Genomic DNA, 19,352 nt, shown 5'->3' with positions numbered 1-19,352 from the left:
TCGCATCACTGCCCTCCAGCCTGGGCGACTGAGCAAGACTCCGTCTCAAAAAAAAAAAAGGGGGGGGGGCCAAGTCCTATTCTGAGTCATGCCCAGAAATGTGTACCACTGTGTGAAAGAGTTGGGGAGCCCTTTAGATAAAGGGCAGAGTAGATACAGGCACAGACAGTCTGTAGGAAGAGGAATCTGGAGACAAGAAAAGGAAGAAAAGGCAGGCAGAGGCATACCTGGGGGCATCACATCTCCTGGGTTTTTATGCATGCATTGCAAACATCTCCACAAAGGATTCTTATAGTTGGTGGGTATGCCCAAGGGGCAGATCCTGGGTATTTTACAGAACCTTCCTGCTCTTCTGTAAGGACTCTGCATGACTCTTTTGAAGAAAGGATGACATTAGATTATCATTCATTTCTGATCATTCTTTGTACCAAGACTAACTAATATTTTCAGTCAGATCTAATGGGCTTTGTGTCTTGGTTGTCTCTGATTCAAACATAATGTGTGTGTGTTCTGGGGGAATCTATACTGTGTGAGTGTGTGTGTGTGTATGTGTGTATTTCTTTGGAGGAAATCTGTTTTAGATAGTTGCTAGTTAATTATCATGTATGTAGGGATCATTAAACATTTGGAGTTTTCGAGTAAAGACACATTGATTGGAACTTGGCTAAAGCCATTTCAGCAGAGAGTTGTAATGACAGTTCTTTTCGTTTAGAAATATATCATTTTCATGTGTTTCTCTTATTTTCTTATTGTAGGGTAATGCCCTGTACTTCAAGTCTGCCCGAAATGTTACAGTGAACATTCTCAATGACCAGACTAAAGTGCTAACTCAGCTTATAACAGGTAAGAAAAGGGAGAATTTAGCAGTGCCTGGCCCATGCTAGGCACTCAGAAAACAGAATTAATGGTCAAAGGAAACACCATATGAACTTGAAAATAAAGTGTGCTAACACACTGTGTTGAGAAAGAGAATGTAGCATGTGTTCCATGATTCTACTAGAGGGTAGAATTCCATCTGTACACAATTTAAACTTATGAAATCTAATGATACCTACTTAGTGGGCTAAGAAAAAAAACTTCTACCTACTTAGTGGGGTAAGAAAAAAAATTTTTTTTTCTAAGCAGATTTTCACAGAACATGGCCCCTAAATATAAGCCAGCTGCTTCATCTGGTGCTCAACCAAGGAAAAGTTTCTTGCTCCAGTGCTGGAGGAAAAACAGGCTGTGTTGGATTGGTTGAGAGAAGAACGCAGTATCTACAAAGCCAGGGACCATACTTTATGGGCTGTGAAAGGGATTTTTAACTATAGTTTGAACCCATGCCATATTTGCTGTACGTGCTGACTTTGAACCTAACTCAATTGCAAGATGTGGATGTATCTTTACTGAGTACGTTTGTGTGTAATTCCTCTTAATATAGCAGATCTGCGTCTAACAGCTGTGGAAAACACCCACTGGGTTTTAAGCTATAAATTCCTGAAATCTAAACAAGGACTGGTTATTCACAATCATGATTATAGTGATAAACATGGACCTCATGATTTGGTAACATGTTAAGCAGCACAATCAATGCCCACACTGTAAGCAGTGAACAGGGAGGCATTATGCACCCCCACAGTGGAAGGGAAAAGGAATGTATGTGTGAATGGCATTGTTATACTTACAGACAGAAAACGCCATTTGTTTGGCTTCAGGGATAAGAGAAAAGTATACAGATGGACATTTTGAGAAGCCAGTTACCCAAATGCCTTGAAACTTTACTGTTATTGTGAATAAAATATCTGGAACCCACTAATAAGCCATGGGGAAACAGGTACCTTTGTGCCCAGAGTCTTCAATCCTGGTGAGACAGCCTCACTCCCACTCTGCCCCTGGACTGCTGCATATGGATGTCTAGAGATTCACAGCCAGTGGGTGATTTGGACCATCCGCCCATCAAGAAACTCAGGGATTGAAGGAACTGCTGCCCAGCAGAGCCCATAATCCATAAACATGTTGTTTCAGCGTGTGACTGGATCTTCCGCCTTGCTTATATAACATCTGGTCCACAGTCACAATGCTAAATAATTAAATAAACAGCTTCAGTAAGCAATGATTTAAGCAGCTTGTGTGAAAATTGGCTCCAGGAGGGTAATAAATCCAACCTCCAGCTCCCAGATTTTCACATTCAAAAGGAACTTATTTAGCCTGTTGATCATTTCCCATTTATTTGTAGTGAGAGATTTGGTTTACTTGAGAGATTTTGTTTTGATAAAGCTGGAACTGCCCAAATGACTATTACTCAGCAAAAGAGTGAGTCAGTCTATTTTTCCCCCCACCTCTTCCTCTCCCTACTCTTCTGACGCCCCTTTTCCTCTCCCTTTCAGTGCTTCTCTCCCTTTTCCTTCCCCTCTCTCCTCTCACCCCTTTATCTCTCTCCTTCCCCTTCTCTCCTCTCGTCTCTCTTCTTCTTCCCCTCTTCCCTTGTTTCTTCCTCCTTCTCCCTCCTCCTGTGTCACTATTCTTGACTCTATCCCTCCAATAATATTTGGTGTTTGTTTTCTGTCTCCCTACGATGAATTCTGGAGAAGATAATAGATATGTTTAAAACATCATTCTAAACACACAATACACACACACATGCAGCACATACACCTTAAAAGTTTTCCTTCAATACACTCCTTTTACATGCACACGATGGAAAAGCACCCAGCCATCCCAGCAGACAATACCTTCTAATGCCTGTTGTGCTGGTGCTGTACTTATTGGAAAACAAATCACTCCTGTCTTCTCAGTAGTGAGGTCTACGAAGGCAATCCTGAGGAATAAAGAATTTTACTTACCTAAAGAATGTCTCAAAAACCCATTAGCAATTCTAATGTTAGATGTCCAGGAAGTCTTTTCACAGGAAACAATGTTTCACATGACAGTTAAGTTCTCAAATTAGAACACAAATGCCTATTTGACCATAAGGCAGGCTGCTGATTTAGTATCTCAATAGTGGGTCTGAATGGGGAACCCTCCTACCTACATGGAGGAAAGCAGTGGAGATGCTTTGGACAGCATCATGAGGGAGTGGGGAAGGGTCCTAGTATTAAGAGAGTTGGGGAGAGAAATTAGGTTTGAAGGCCACCAGGCCTTTGCACCTCCCAGATTCATGGAGACTGTTGATGCATCCTGATGGGACTCCAGTTCTCCTCCCTGTTTAGGAGATTAATTAAGGAGGGACTCCACACATAGACTACACAGAGGGGGATTAACTCAAGATTAGTTTCACATTAGTAATAGTGGTTTTTTCCATCCTGGAGAACAGTGAGTTCAACATGTGACCTCCTGGGCTGTCTCCAGCTCCATTTGCATTTTTCTCTAGAGTCATTTTTAAGGATTCCAGCCATGTCCAGGGAATTTGGCAGCCCCAGGTGAAATCAACAAAGGACAAGCGGTCTGCACCACTGAGTCAGCAGTTGCTCTGTGGGGTTTTGGCTAAAATTACCAATTACTGAGCTTTAGATACCCAAATGGTTGTGGCTCTTGGTAAATTCCACTTTATGTTCTGTGAAGCCCTGGAAAGCAAGATAACTTAATTGTACTTTGTGTTCTCTGATTGCTGAAGCATACTTTCTATACTGCTATAGTCCTTTAGTATATGCTCCTGTATGCCTCACAGCTGTTCGTAAGTTCAAAGTAACACAGGAAGGTGTCCTTAACTCCTCAGGGACCAGGTTGATGATACTGCCCAGGTCCACAGAGAAGAAGTCCAAGCATGTGTGTCCCCAAGTTATACAACCACTTTTTTTATATGAATGGATCAAAAATGGGCAAACTCTGCTCACCCTGTGCCTATCCTGAGGTCATTCATTCATTCATTCATTAGTACTTCATTAACTTCCCATTCTCGATCTACCTCCTCACAAAAATAAAGTAATAACCCTAAAGCATTGACAAATATAATATAGATTTTATTCAAGGTTTTGATTCCATCAAGAAGAGAGCTGCATCTTAGCCTTTGCAGAAAAACTGAAGTCAAATCCCTCATTGGACATCTCAGCTCTTTTAAGATTTCCTTCTGGCTCTTGTCTCCAGTTTTCTATCTCTGCTTATCCTCACAGAGCTCATTTCCTGGATGTTCCAGATGTGCTGGCCCCAGACCCCTTCTCCTTCCTAGACAAATAAATACCCCTTGCCTTCTGTGGAATAATTCTCAGAGCTCCATTCCAGACCCAGACCTGCCATTGTCTCTAACTTTGCGAGAGCCCTCCACCACGCCGCTGTTTGTTCTCCTCATCTGCAGCATCAAAGTGGTCAGATAAGATGACTTCCAGGTTCCATGATGCTTGGACGTGCTGTCCTATCTCTGCTGTTTCAATCTCCTACTCATTAGGGAGCCTTTCCAATGTCCTTCTTTGTGTTAGAGGGCTGGTGTGGACATACTGGCAAGGGATGAGGTCTGCCGAATAGACGTGATTATGTGAGTAAGAAAAGTGCACTAATAAGTACTCATCATGCATTCTTTTCCATGTGTTGTCACCACTGCAGTAGAATGGGGATGTCCACAAGAGTGGTGATGTCCACTCTCTCCTACACTCGCAGCACTTTACCACCCTAGATTTCTTTCTATAAACACAATGTCATTCGATCCTTTCAAACTTTCTATAGAGTCGATAGAGTAGGCAGTGATAGTCCAGTGTTATAGATGCAGAAACTGAGGTTCAGAAAGATCAAATGATTTGCCCCAAATCATGTTGCCACAGAATAAGACTGAGATGAGAAATAATTCGTGTCTTCTGATTCCTAGTCCGACAGTCTTGACAAAGAGAAAAACCACCCCAGATGCCCAGTGGCTGGCTGGCACTATCACCCTGGCCTTAGCATTTTCCTGCTTCAATGTATATAATTTCACAGAACACGCGCACCAATCAAGGCGGTTCAGTGGCTCTGGTGGATCAAGACAAAACACAACACAAACACACAAACACAACTCTGGTCATGTGTGTACATAGCAAAACTATCAACATTTTCCAGATCACAAAAAAGACCAAACATCCCCCTCTCCTGGCTAATATGAGTGACTCTGTTTCTTTATTCGCCACATTTTTAGCATTTCCCTGGTCTATCTTTCTTCTAGATAAGATTTACTCCCATTTCCTGATAGTATTTAATCCAGGGTAAAGCCTTATTTCCCTCTATGTTCCCCAAAATAATCTAATATAAGGTCACATCCTCTGAGAAGTCCTTTCTCATAGCTTCTTTCTGAGATGCCCTATGGTTTTCCTTATGTTGTGTGTTGTCCCTCACTGCAGTGAGTAATAAACCCAATTTGTTCAACAGCAGGTGTGTTCCTAGTGGTCCTTGGCTGAAAGGCACTGGGACTCTCTCATTGCTATTTATTATTAAGTGACACTCTTTTGAGAAATATCAGAAAGAAAACAATTCCATGTCAGAATCTTCTGAACAATTTTGGAAAAACTACAATATTTCTAGACTCTACCCTCCCTCAAATATTTTTCTGTAGGAACTTCTAGATGAAGAGATGAATTTCTTTTGATCTGAGCTAGGTTCGGTGAGAATGATTATACTCCTGGATTATTCCTGTGCATTTCTGTAGACCAGCTTTTGAGAACCTCATGAAATTCAGGTATTCAGGTAGATCCAGTAGATCTAGCTCAGATAGATTAGAATGCTTTCTTCTTTTAAAAATTCTAATTCATCAATCTGTTTTACTTTTTGCATAGTACCTAAAACTTTCTGCAGTTTTATGGTTTCATAATAAAATTTTAAATGTATATTGGTGTGTGTCCATCAGAATATAGATGCTATGGAATCAGGGGCTTGACTTCCTTGTGCAGTATTATAGCTCCACATTCAAGAACAGCATCCGTTGGCATCTGATAGACCATCTAAATTTAGTTTTCACTGAACAAAATCCTAGTATGAAAGATTGGACAACTTCTAAGACAATTAATTACAATAACCATTTCTGCTAGGAAATAATCTATATACTAAGGAAATAGATTTCTCTTGGTGTCAAATGCAACCAGTAGGTTAAGGGTACAAAGTTAAACACATTTGAGCTGAATTTTAAAAAGTTCTTTCTGATAATTAGGGAGGGCCAAAGGTATGTGATTGCCTCAAGAAGTGTTGAGCCTCTGGTGCCTTGATATATACAAGCAAAAATCCACAGCTATTTGACAGTAATTTGGTGGTTAGCTGAAGGAAATCACAGTCAAGGATTAGTCTGGGGGAAAGGCTTGGTGGTCTTCAAAACTATAGCCCAAGAATAAATTATTAAAAGTAATTGACAAGACCTGGCTGAAGTCATTAGACTGATTTTCATGGTCAGCTTTTGAAAACCAGTCCACTGAACACTGAACTCCCATGCAATCTTGTTAGATGTGTATGTTCTATGAAAAGCTTTTTGTAGTCAAAGCGATGAGACTAATGGGGTTTTTTTGTTTGCTTGTTTCTCTCTCTCTCTCTCTCTCTCCCTGTCTCCTCTCTCTCCTCTCAGGTCCAAAGGCTGTAGAAGCTTATGGCAAAAAGTTTGAGGTAAAAACTGTTTCTGGAAAATTGCTCTTCTCTGCAGACGATAATGAAGTGGTAGTAGGAGCTGAAAGATTACGAGTTTTAGGTAAGGAAATCATTTAACTTGTTTGATGTTACTATGTACATGTTAGAGGAGAAGCACAATGGTGTTACAAACAGGATGTGTCCTCCCAAAATTCGTATGTCAAAATCCTAACTCCCAAGTTAATGGTATTAGGAGGTGGAGCCTTGAGGGGTAATTAAGTCATAAGGGTGAAGCCCTCATGAATGGGCTTAGTGTCCTTCCAATGGGATGAAAAGACCAGAGATCCCTCTCTGACATGAGAGGGTACAAGAAGTTAGCAGTCTGCAACCTGTAATAGGAGCCTCACCAGAACCTGACCAGGCTGGTATCTGATCTCAGACTTCCAGCCTCCAGAGCTATGAGAAATCAATTTCTGTTGTTTATAAGCCACCCAGGCTATGGTACTTTGTTACAGCAACCTGAACTGACTAAGACAAATGGTGTCTAGAAGAGTGATTTAGGCCAGTTTCCTGGATTCTTTTAAAGCAAGGCAGTTGAACCTCTCTAAGTCTTGTCCCCTAGTGGAAATTTCTCAAGCTGTCAAGTCTTTTTGGCACATCTTTCAACACTGAGCTTTGTGTGAGAATGAGTGCTTATCCAAAGAAGTCTCATTTAGCACATCCTGTACTCACAGACTGGCAGTCGTGCTTGATGCATTCCAGACTTGCATAAATGATACAGCGATTCCTAAACCTGGTTGCAACTGAAGAATCATCTAGGAAACTTTGGAAGGGTTTAGGTTCATAGTTCCAATTCTGATTTACTGAATTAGAAGCTCTGGTGAAAACACTGGGAATTCGTTACCAAAAATATTTGCAGAAATTTCTATGATCTCGCTGTTGGAATTATTGAATTTGAGCACATAACAAATGAATCTTTGATGGCTGTACACTGAAATGATCTAGCATGGTGATTTAAGGGTCCTGGAACTCAAGCTGACCTGGCTTTTAATTCCTGCTGTCACCCACTAGTTTTGTGACTTTGGGCAAGTTGCTGGCATCACTAGGCCAGTTTCCTTTTCTGCTCAATAAGGCTAAGAACATCTCCCATCTTAAGTTGTCCCTAAGATTAAATGAGACTCTGTTACATCCACTTATCACAGCCCCTAGCACAAAATAGTACTCAGTCAACCATAGGTGCTGTTGCTGCTGTTACTGCTTGTAGTACTATTACTATTAATGCTAATGCTACTTTTCCTTCTTTAGCTCCCTGAGATTCACTGTAGCACAGTGATTAAAATCTCAGGCTCTAGAATTAACCCATTTTTAACCCAATTTCTATCCTTTACTAGCTGTGTAACCTTAAGCAAAGTATCTAACCTCTCTGTGCCTGCTTGATTACCTGTTTATAAAATTGGTATAATAGAAATATCTATCTTCTGAGACTGCTAAAATGATTGAATGAAATCATCTATGTAAAGTACTGAGTTGGCCAAAATCCTAAGTGTCCAATAAGTGCTAGGTGTTATTATCTTAAATTATTAGTATTATTTATTATAAGGTACTTTTACTTGAAATTATATTTATCTCTGCATTATTATTTGCACTCTGCATCTTCTTTGTCTTCCATTACTCCTGTATTTTTTATTGGTATTTACCTCCTTTCACAATCAGCTTGTCTGGTCTATTTCTCTCTTCCTCTCTCAGTACACATACACGTCTAATTTCCTTTCTGGATGACTCTTAGAGCTTCATCTCCAGCCTGTTATCTTCCTTGAATTCTGGATCTTCTTCACCTGGATATTTTGCCAGACTCTCAAATTCAGTGGATCTTGAATGCCTATCATGGTCAAATGCACACATATGTACATGTATGAACATATATTTTATCACTTCACCCCCAACTCTCACACTTGTATTTGCCCCGACTTCCCTAACACTCTTACTGGCCCCATTATACTCTCCTGTCCCAATCTCATCCTGGCCATCGTGAGCTCAGCATAGTCAAAAGATGGAAGTGACCATCCTTATGGGGCTTTAATGGAGCCAAAAATGCAGGGTGCAAAGACGATAAAGCCAGGTGCAATCTAATCCTATCAGTGGTCAACCTGTGGCAAGATCTGAAACAACTCCCTTTGTCTTTCAGGGCCTTGCTTTTTTATATCTGTAAAATTAGAGTTACCTAGAGAAGACATTTTTAAACAATGTTTTCCGGTGACCAAAGCTTTTAAAAATAAAATTTCATACATAGTCCCAATAAATAAAATAGATAAAGGACCAAGATTTCTCTGGGTTGTAGGCAAGTGTGTTAGTCTGTTCTCACCCTGCTAATAAAGACATACCCTAGACTGGGTAATTTATAAAGAAAAAGAGGTTTCATGGACTCACAGTTCCAAGTGGCTAGAGAGGCCTCACAATCATGGCAGAAAGCAAAGGAAGAACAAAGGCACATTTTACATGGCAGCAGGCAAGAGAGCATGTGCAGGGGAACTACCCTTTATGAAACCATCAGATCTCGTGAGACTTACTCATGATCATGAGAACAGCATAGGAAAAACCCGCCCCTATGATTCAGTTACCTCCAACTGGGTTCCTTCCATGACACATGGGGACTTACGGTTGCTACAATTCACGATCAGATTTGAGTGGAGACACAGCCAAACCATGTCAGTGAGGATTTGAAAGGGAAAAGTTGAGACATTGGAGTCTTAGTATAGTTTGATTCTTTTCCACCTCTGTATCCTCTGGGGACCACTTGTAACTTATTTTTTAAAGCTCTTTATGTGGATAATCTTTTTATAAAAAGTCTATTGATTACTTGCTATGATTTAGGTACTATGCCTGATATGCATTATTATATTTACACCTCAGAAACACCTTGTGGAGTAGACACCGTTTTTATCACCCCTGTTTTACAGATGACACAGTTGAGCTGAGCCATAGGGAAAGGTGAACCAAAGCATGGCTGACAGCTAGAATTCCCAACCAGGCATGTTGGACATAGAGGACTTTACCTTAAAGCCCTATACTTGCTGCCTCCTCTATTTGGTCTCATTTTCAGAAGGGGAACATTGCCCAAGATCAAGTGCCAGTAAGCGGTAGGGCCCATGTTCAAACCCCTGCCTATAGACTCCAGCCTCAGTGCACTTCATTACATGTAAATATGTTAAGACCTCCTTTTTTCACAATTTATGCTTTTCTCTTTTTGTAGAAATGGCATTTTCTGTTTTAATTCTTGGCTGGTGTGGAGGGAAACCCAGAGACTTTGAGCTATCCTCATGTTTAAGAGCGCTTTGGGCCAGGTGCACTTGCTCACATCTGTAATCCCAGCACTTTGGGAGCCCCAGGTGGGTGGATCATGAGGTTAGGATTTCAAGACCAGCCTGGCCAACATGGTGAAACTCCATCTCTACTAAAAATACAAAACTTAGCCAGGTGTGGTGGCACACAGCTGTAGTCCCAGCTCCTGGGGAGGCTGAGGCAGAAGAATTGCTTAACCCAGGAGGTGGAGGTTGTGGTGAGCCAAGATTGTGCCACTGCACTCCAGCCCAGGCAACATAGTGAAACTCCATCTCAAAAAAAAAAAAAAAAAAAAGAATAATTTGCTGTGCCAACTGTAAAAAAATGCCTGGGGGAAAAAATGGTGTCATCTCACACCCAGATCATTCTATCCGAGTGAATTTGGCATTTCCTGTTAATTCCTTGGTGCATCATGAGTCATTTCACCACTTTAACATCTGACTTTGCAAAGACACAGGATAATTTTAAACGTCCAAACACTTTGGCTTAATCTTAACATACAAAACTCTGTGATGGTATCACTTCAGAACTTAACCTCTACCCTGCCCTACCCCACAGTTACTTAGACTGAAGACTGAGAAATGATGATAGTTTTTGGTCACTTCAAAGCAGGTGGGTATTTTCGTTGTTGTTTGCAGCTATGTTTGCGGTATTTCATTTAGAGAATAATGCAGCATAAAATCTGTCTCTCTTCATCATTAGGAACATTTGCTTTTTTATGTGAAATGTAGAAAGGAAGCATCAAAATAAATATCACTGCTGCTATCATTGCTAAAAAGACTTGGAAATGACCACCCCACAAATCTTGCATCAACCTACTCAGTGAAATGAGCCCAGTGTGTTGCAGAAATGAGCTTCCTGTCAGCTGGGATTTAGCCATATGGTGTGGAATGACAAGTCTAGGCAGTTTCATTTTCAGCATAATGAGAAGTTTGTCTTTTTGAGTTGTCAGACCATATAAACTCTTGGGAGGTTTGAATCTGGTTGCACATTTCATGGTAGCATCTAACATAGGTGGGTTTTTCCTTATCAGGACCACTTAGGAGCTGAGTGACCGTATTCAAGTATGTTTTCTCTCTAAGCTTTAGTTTCCATTTGCATAGACAAAGAGAAAAAAAATAACAAAATAACAAAGGGAAGGAAGAATGAATATAAGAAACATAAGTAAATGCTATGTGAAAAGTCAATTATTTAAGTTGATAGCAAGTAGAGGAGAAATAAGCAGTAGAGACCTAAAAAACATAGTGTCTCTTGTATGTAGTAGCTTTACTTGCGGATTCAGAACAATTTTAAAATTTTTTCTCTGGAAAACCACACCCACCTATTCAGTTTTTCGGACAATGACAACCTTGAGCACTTTCAAGGGATCTTGAATAGCATGGCAAAAAAGACTAGAAGTTCAATTATTTGGAAACTTTTATTCTGTAAAACATATAGGAGGAGTAAATGTAGGTAGACTGTAGTCACTGATCTCTCATACATGCATGACTTTCCTGGGGGAAACAGGGCAACCAAGAGCCATGCATTTGAGTAACTAAAAACACATGTCTTGTAGCTAACTATATATCCTGGTTTCTGTTGTCAGATAGTGCTTTGGGTATGTTGCTTCACCGTTCTAGGGATCCTCTTATAACTCTGTGACATAGGGTAATAATGTCTGGTGCTCTGTGCTGTTGGGAGTACTGAACTGCACAGTGGGTGTAGAGTTAGTAGTACAGTGTGTGCAACACAGTAAGCATTCAGTACACACTAACTGTTGTTGGTAACCGTTTTTTTTTTTTCCGATCAACACATCACAGGGAAACATACAATTTGATTTTTTGATACATGTATCCATCATATAATGATGAAACTAAGGTAGTTAGCATATTCAACACCTTGTGCATTTAACATTTCTTTTTGATGACAACATTCAAAAACCTGTTTTGTAGCTATTTTGTAATATATAATTTACTATTAACTATAGTCACCCTACTGCACAGTAGAACACCATAACTTATTTTTCCTATCTAAATGCAACTTTTACCCATTAACCAAACTCCCCATCCTTCTCTCCTCCATCCCCTCCCAATTTATGGTAACCACCTTTCTATTCTCAACTTCTATGTAATATAAAATCAACTTCCACCTTTCTATTCTCAACTTCTATTTAATATAAAATCAAGTTTTTAAAAATTTCACGTATGAATGAGATCCTGTGGTATTTTTCTTTGTATGTCTGGTTTATTTTACTTAGCAAAATGTCGTCCAGGTTTGCCCATTTTGTCTCAAATGACAGAATATTATTCTTTTTATGGCTGAATAGTATTCCGTTGTGTACACATAACATATTTTCTTTATTCTTTTTTTTATGTATTTATTGTTGGCCATGTGGGTTGATTCCAAGTCTTGACTATTGTGACTAGTACTGCAATAAACATGGAACTGCAGACATCTCTTTGATGTATTGATTTCATTTACTTTGGGTATATATCCTGTAGTGGGATTGCTGGATCATACGGTAGTTCTATTTTAATTATTTGTGTTACCTTCTTACTGTTTTCTGTAGTAGTTATACTTATTTATATTCCCACTAACAATGTTAAGGATTCCCTTTTCTTCACATCCTCATCAATACTTGCTATCTTTTGTCTTTTTGATAATACTCCTAACTGGAGAGAGATGGTACCTCATTTGCATTTCATTTATATTTAAATGGTTAATGATGCTGAGCATATTTTCATATACCTGTTAAACATTGGTATGTCTTTTGAGAAATATCTATTAAGGTCTTTTGCCTATTTAAAATTGGATTATTTTGGTTTTTTTGCTATTACCCGTGTATTCTAGATATTAACTCCTGTCAGATGTATAGTTTGTCAACATTTTCTTCCATGCAGTCAGTTATCTCTTCATTCTCTTGTTTCCTTGGCTGTGAAAAAGCTTTTTAGTTTTATGTAATCCCATATTTTTACCTTTGTTGCTTGTGCTTTTGAGATCTCACCTAAAAAATCCTTCCTTAGCCCAATGTCGTGAAGTATTTTCTCTACACCTTCTTCTAGTATTGTAGTTTTGGGTTTACATTTACATCTTTAAATCCATTTTGACATGATTTTTATATATAGTGAGAGGTAGAAGTCTAGTCTCATTCTTCTGCATGTGGATATCCAATTTTCTGGCACCATTTATTGAAGAGACTATTTTTTCCTCAATATGTGTTTTTATCAACTTTATGAAAAGGCAATTGGCATAGGTGTGTGAGTTTATTCCTGGGATCTCTATTCTCTTCCATTGGTGTATGGGTCTACTTTTATGCCAAATACCATGTTATTTTGGTTATTATAGCTTGGTAGTATGTTTAGAATTGTAATGACTGCAGTTCAATTCTTTTTGCTCACAATTGTTTTGGCTATTGAGAGTCTTCTGTGGTTCCAGATGAATTTTAAAATTTTTTTTCCTATTTCTGTGAGTAATGTCGTTGGTATTTTTGATAGGGATTGCATTAAATCTGTAGAATACTTTGGTTAGTAGTGGAAATTTTAACAACTTAAGAATTAATCTAATCTGTGAACATGGAGTCTCTCTTCATTTATTTGTGTCCTCTTCAATTTATTTCATCAATGTTGTATAGTTTTCAGTATAGAGATCTTTCACCTCCTTGCTTAAGTTTATTCATAGGTATCTTACTTTTTGTAGCTATTTTAAATGGGATTGCTTTCTTGATATTTTTTCAAATAGTTCACTGTTAGCATATGGAAATGCTGCTGATTTGTATATGTCCATTTGATGTCCTGCAACTTTACTGATTAGAATTGACTTAGATTTCTTAATTCTAATAATTTTTTTTGGTGGAATCTTTAGGGTTTTCTGTATGTTATATATAAAATCTTATCACCTTCAAACAGGGACAATTTGATTTCCTCCTTTCCATTTTGTTTGCTTTTTTCTTTCTCTTGGTTAATTTCTCTGGCTACAACTTCCTGTACTTCATTGAATGCAAGTGGTGAGAGTGGGCATTCTTGTCCTATTCCTGGTATTAGAGGGAACTTCCCATTCATTATGATGTTATCTGGTGATTTCTTGTATATGGCCTTTATTGTGTTGAGGTACATACCTTTTATACTTAATTTGATGAATTTCTTGCAACTGGATGTTGAATTTTGTCAAATGCTTCTTCTGAATGTATTAAAATCATCCTATGTTTTTGTCTTTCTTTCTGTTAATATAATATATAACACTTATGGATTTGCTGATGGTGAATCATCCTTGCATTCCTGGGATGAATCCCACTTGATCATAGTGAATAATCTTTTTAATTTGCTGTTAAATTGAGTTGGTTAATATTTTGTTGAGCAATTTTGTATCTATGTTTGTCAGAGATATTAGCCTATAATTTTCTTTTTTTGTTGTATTCTTTTCTGGTTTTGATATCAAGGTGATGCTGGCCTTGTAACGTGAGTTTGGAAGTGTTTCCTCTTCTCCAATGTTATGGAATAGTTTGAAAAGAATTGGTATTTCTTCTTTAAGTGTTTGGCAAGAAGTCAGCAGTGAAGCCATCATGTCCTGGGCTTTTCTTTGATGGAAGACTTTTTATTACTGATTCAATTTCTTTACTCCTTATTGGTCTGTTCCCATTGTCTATTTCTTCATAATCCAGTCTTGTTAGATTGTATGGGGTCCAAGAATTTATTATTTCATCTAGATTGTCAAATTTGTTGGTAGATAGATAGTCATATAGATATATAATAATCCTTTTTATTTCGGTGGTATGAGTTGTAATGTTTACTTTTTCACCTCTGATTTCGAGTCTTCTCTTTTTGTATTAGTCTAGCTAAACATTTGTCAATTTTGTTTATATTTTCAAAAAAATAACAACTTTGTTTCATTGATCTTTTAACTCTAATCTCTATTTTTTAATTCTAGTGGATCTTTATTATTTACTTTCTTCTACCAACTTTGGGTTTTGTTCTTACATTTCTAGTTCCTTGAAGTGTATCTTTAGATTGCTTCATATAAATCATTTTACTTTTTTGTTATAGGCATTAATTGCTATGAAATTCCTTCTTATGACTGCTTTTGCTATGTCTCATAGGCTTTGGCATGTTGTGTTTTTATTCTTATTTCTCTCAAAAAAATTTAAATTTCCTTTTTAATTTCATTGTTACCTTATTGAGGAGAATGTTGTTTACATGTATTCATAAAGTTCTGAAGTTTTTCTTCTAGTTGATTTCTAGTTTTATACCATTGTCAGAAAAAAAATGCTTGATATAATCTTTATCTTCTTTGTTAAGACTTGTTTTGTGGCCTAACATGTGATCTATTTTGGAGAATGTTTAATGTGTAGTTGAAAAGAATGTATATTCTACAGCTTTCAGATGGAATGTTCTGTAAATGCCTATTAGGTCTGTTTGGTCTATGGTGCAGTTTAAGTCCAATATTTCTTTGTTAATTTTCTGTATAAGTGATCTTTCCACTGTTGAAAGTGAGGTGCTGAAGTCTTCTATTAGTACTGTTTTGGAGCCAATCTCTCCCTTTAGATCTAGTAATATTTGCTTTATATATTTGGGTGCTTTGGTATTGGGTTTCTATATTTACAATTGTTACACTTTCTTGTTGAATTGATTCTTTTATCACTATACAATGACCTTCTCCTTTCTTTTTATAGTTTTTGACTTAAAGTCTACTTTATTTGATATAAGTATGGCTACTTCTGCTTGCTTTTCATTTCCATTAGAATGGATGGTCTTTTTTCATTTCTCCACTTTCAGTCTATGTGTTTAATAATGAGGTGACTCTCTTGTAGGCAGCATATAATTGGGTCTTGTTCTTTAATCCATTCAGTCACTGTATATATTTTAATTAAAGAATTTTATCCATTACATTCAAAGTTATTTTTGATAGATGAGAACTTACTCCCTCTCTTTTTTCCCTCTGTAGTGTAGTGGTTCTCTGTGGTGCTAAGCTTTGTTTTCTTTCTCTTTCTTGTTTGTGTATCTGCTGTAATTTATTTGTGATTACTATGGGGCTAACATGAAGTCTTATAGTTACAATAGATTGTTTTAAGCTAGTAACAATTTAATTCCAGTCACATGAAAAATACTCTAGACTTTTTTCCTCCCTGCCAAAAAGTTATATTTTTGATATTTTGTTGCCTTAAAATATACATTAATATTAGTATATATAAAATATATACATTATATATACATTAAATATATATACATTATATATGTATATATACATATCATATATACACATTTTATATGTATAATATATAAAAATTATATGTACACTATACATAGATACACACTATACACATATATACATAATGTGTATAATATATACTTCATATACATATGTGTGTGTGTTTCTTAACTACTAATTGTAGTTGTTATTGTTTTTGATTGTTTGACTTTTAACCTTCATGTTAAGGGATTGAAAGATTTACATAGTACCACTGTAGCAATAGGGTATTTTGAGTCTGATTATGAATTTTACTTCTACAGTGAGCTTTATACATTCCCGTGTTTCATGATAGTTTGGATAGTTTGGATAGTTAAGGATATTTTGTAAGTCCAGGCAAGTTATGACAAATTCCCTCAGCTTTTGCTTATGTGCAAAAGTCTTTTCTTCTCCTTTATTTGTGAAGGACAGCATGCTGGCTATTGTTCTTTTTGGCTGGCAGTTATTATCACGTAACACTTTGAATATATTATTTCATTCTATCCTGGCCTGCAAGGTTTCTTTGAGAAATTTGCTGGTAGTCTATTAGATATTTTCTTATTTACAACTTGACACATTTTTCTTGCAGCTTTTATAATTCTCTCTTTTGCTTTGACTTTTGAAAATTTGATTATAATGTGCCTTGGAGAGAATCTTTTGGGGTAGAATCTAATTGGGAATCTTTTAGTTTCCTGGATCTGGATTTGCATATATCTTTCTAGACGTGGGAAGTTTTCACCTATTATTTTGTTAAATAAGTGTTCTGTGCCTTTCTTCATCTCTTCCCCATCTGGCATTTGTATAATGTAAACATTTGTTAACTTAATAGTGTCTCAAAAATCCTGTAGGATATCTTTATTCATGCTTATTCTTAAACCTTTTTATCTGACTGGACTACTTCAAAATACCTGTCTTCGAGTTCAAAAATTCTTTCTTATGCTTAACCAAATTTGTTATTGACACTGTCAGTCATATTTTTTGTTTCATTTATTGAATTTTTCAACTCCAAGATTTCTGGGATTTTTATAATATTCTCTGTTGAATTTCTCATTCAGAAGATGAATTTTTTCCTATTTCATTGAAGTATTGGTCTGTATTTTCTTGTAGCTCAATGAGTTTCCTAAGATCATTATTTTGAATTCCTTTTCAGGAATTCTGTACATTTTATTTTTGCAGGGGTCTGTTACTAGAGAATTATTGTGTTCTTTTAGAGGTGTTCTTTTGCTTTTTTATATTTCTTGTACCCCTATGTTGATATCTGTGCATCTAGTGGAATAGTCACTGTTTTCAATTTTGTGGGGTAGCTTTTGCAGGGAGAGACTTTTTCCTATAGATGCATCCTAGGATGTTGGTTGGGAATGGTGCATTGGCTTTGGTTCTGGGTGGACCCAGTAACATAGCCTCTGTGCAGTTTCTTTAGCTGAAATCTTTGTCAGTGATAGCTGTGATTATGTCAGTGACCTAGGGTACATGAGTTTGTGATGGCAGTAGTGAAATTTTGCTGAGAGCTGGAGGTACTGGACTGGCGGCTGGGCTTGGTGCATTTGTGTACTATGGGCTGGTTACTCACAAGGTTTTCTACTGGCAGGCCCACCAGCAGGCTGACTGTTGGGCTGGACATGTGCAGGTACAGCAGGTCAGCCAGCTGTGTGTCACCTTTCCCACTACGCAGGTCTGCCTGTGTGGGGGTAAGGGTGCTGGATGGATTTTAAGGCAGCATCTCAGCTGCTCCACTGAGCCTAGACTCTTAGTAGCCAGGGTTGTGGTACTGTAACTACCCATGTGAGTATGGTGGTATAATGGCAGTGCCTCAGAAATGGAGAGAGGCAATGGCTACCAACCTCCAGAGCAGCGTGCACTCTGGTAGTTGATCCATTGTTAAGGTGCTGTGGTGCTGTAGCAGCTTAGGTCCAAGTGGATGGAGGTTACACAGTGGAGAGTCCTACTCTGGGGCAGTGCACCTGCATGACCTCAACTCCCCAAACTAGATTCGGGGCCTACAAAGACCACAGAACTCTCTGGCAGCAAGGACTACAGGTGTGTGTAGCAGTAATAAGGACCACTGGGGGTCTCCAGCTTACTTTTTCCCTTAAAAATAAAATCCCTCCTGGCTGCAAGTTAATCCCAGTAAAGGAGATAATGTGGCAGAGGTAGGGTGCTTTGCTCCTCTCTGTATGGTGCTTTCCTGGGTTTCCATGTTCCACAGGAATCTTGCCACTGCCCTAGTGATCTCCATTGTACTTCCTCAGTCACTCCAGCTGAAATATAGCTGTTTGTTTGTTGTTTGCCTCCTCTTTTTGTGGGAAGATAAACACCTGACAACTCTAGTCAGCCATCTTGCTGTTTGATTGTGGTAATAGCTGAGTTTCAGAGGATCTATCAAATCCTGAAATTGGACACAGCCCTTGTGTGTTCACAAAAGAAATTTGCTTAAAACTTGTACGGGTATTCATGTATCTAGTACGTTTGGATCAGTAGATTTTGTTGGCATAGTCAGGGCCAAAATAGAAAACACTTTTACAGGCTAGGAATTATTACATAGCCCTTTTCATGCATGTGTGAGTAAGGCTGGTCTCACTATCATATGTATTCTCCAGTTGGACCTTAAGTAATGGAGAAATTGAAGGCCAGGCTGACTTTCCACTATTCCCCCAACTCACTAGGACATATGGTTCTGAAAAATATGGTCCTGAGAGGAAGGATATCAGCTGTGGTCTACTTGTTAGGAATGCAAACTCTCAAGCTATACCCCAGAGCTACTGAATGAGAAACTCAGGGATAGACCTCAGTAAGCTGTGCTGAAGCAAGACATCCAGGTGATTCCGATGCCTGCTACACTTTGAGAACCACTGACCCAAGACTATGATAGCAAAATCATTTTGCCACAAAGCTCCTGGTAACTTTCAAGTGAGTTCAGGCTCAGCTTTTACTATTTTGCTGCAACATAAATATAGCTAGCGTATGTGAGTGCTTAGTCTCTGTAAGGGGCTGAACTAATCACTTGCCCTGAATAAATGCATTTGATCCTCACAATAACCCTGTTAGGAGGATACAAGCTTGTTTCCTTCCTTCTTTCCTTCCTTCCTTCCTTCCTTCCTTCCTTCCTTCCTTCCTTCCTTCCTTCCTTCTTTCCTTCTTTCCTTCCTTCCTTCCTCCCCTCCCTCTCTCCCTCCTTCTCTCCCTCTCTCCCTCCTTCCTTCCCTCCTTCCCTCCTTCCTTCCCTCCTTCCCTCCTTCCTTCCCTCCTTCCCTCCTTCCTTTCCTCCTTCCCTCCTTCCTTTCCTCCTTCCCTCCTTCCTCCCCTCCTTCCCCCCTTCCTTCCCTCCTTCC

General features: G+C 38.3%; 1 protein-coding gene across 2 annotated transcripts in view; it reads left to right on the top strand.

Moving 5' to 3' along the window:
- Positions 1–19,352, top strand: part of SGCD (sarcoglycan, delta (35kDa dystrophin-associated glycoprotein)) — a 429,759-nt gene that overhangs the window by 271,784 nt on the left and 138,623 nt on the right. For both annotated transcript variants that reach the window (XM_011966718.1, XM_011966717.1), the window contains 2 exons: positions 756–843; positions 6,488–6,607. In XM_011966718.1, coding sequence (XP_011822108.1) covers positions 756–843; positions 6,488–6,607 — 208 coding nt within the window. The remainder of the gene's footprint in view (positions 1–755; positions 844–6,487; positions 6,608–19,352) is intronic.

Source organism: Mandrillus leucophaeus, unplaced genomic scaffold (genome assembly GCF_000951045.1).
Source record: "Mandrillus leucophaeus isolate KB7577 unplaced genomic scaffold, Mleu.le_1.0 Scaffold77, whole genome shotgun sequence".
Lineage (NCBI taxonomy): Eukaryota > Metazoa > Chordata > Mammalia > Primates > Cercopithecidae > Mandrillus > Mandrillus leucophaeus.
The sequence above is the reverse complement of the archived record's forward strand: the minus strand, read 5'-3'. Positions and strand labels throughout refer to the sequence as shown.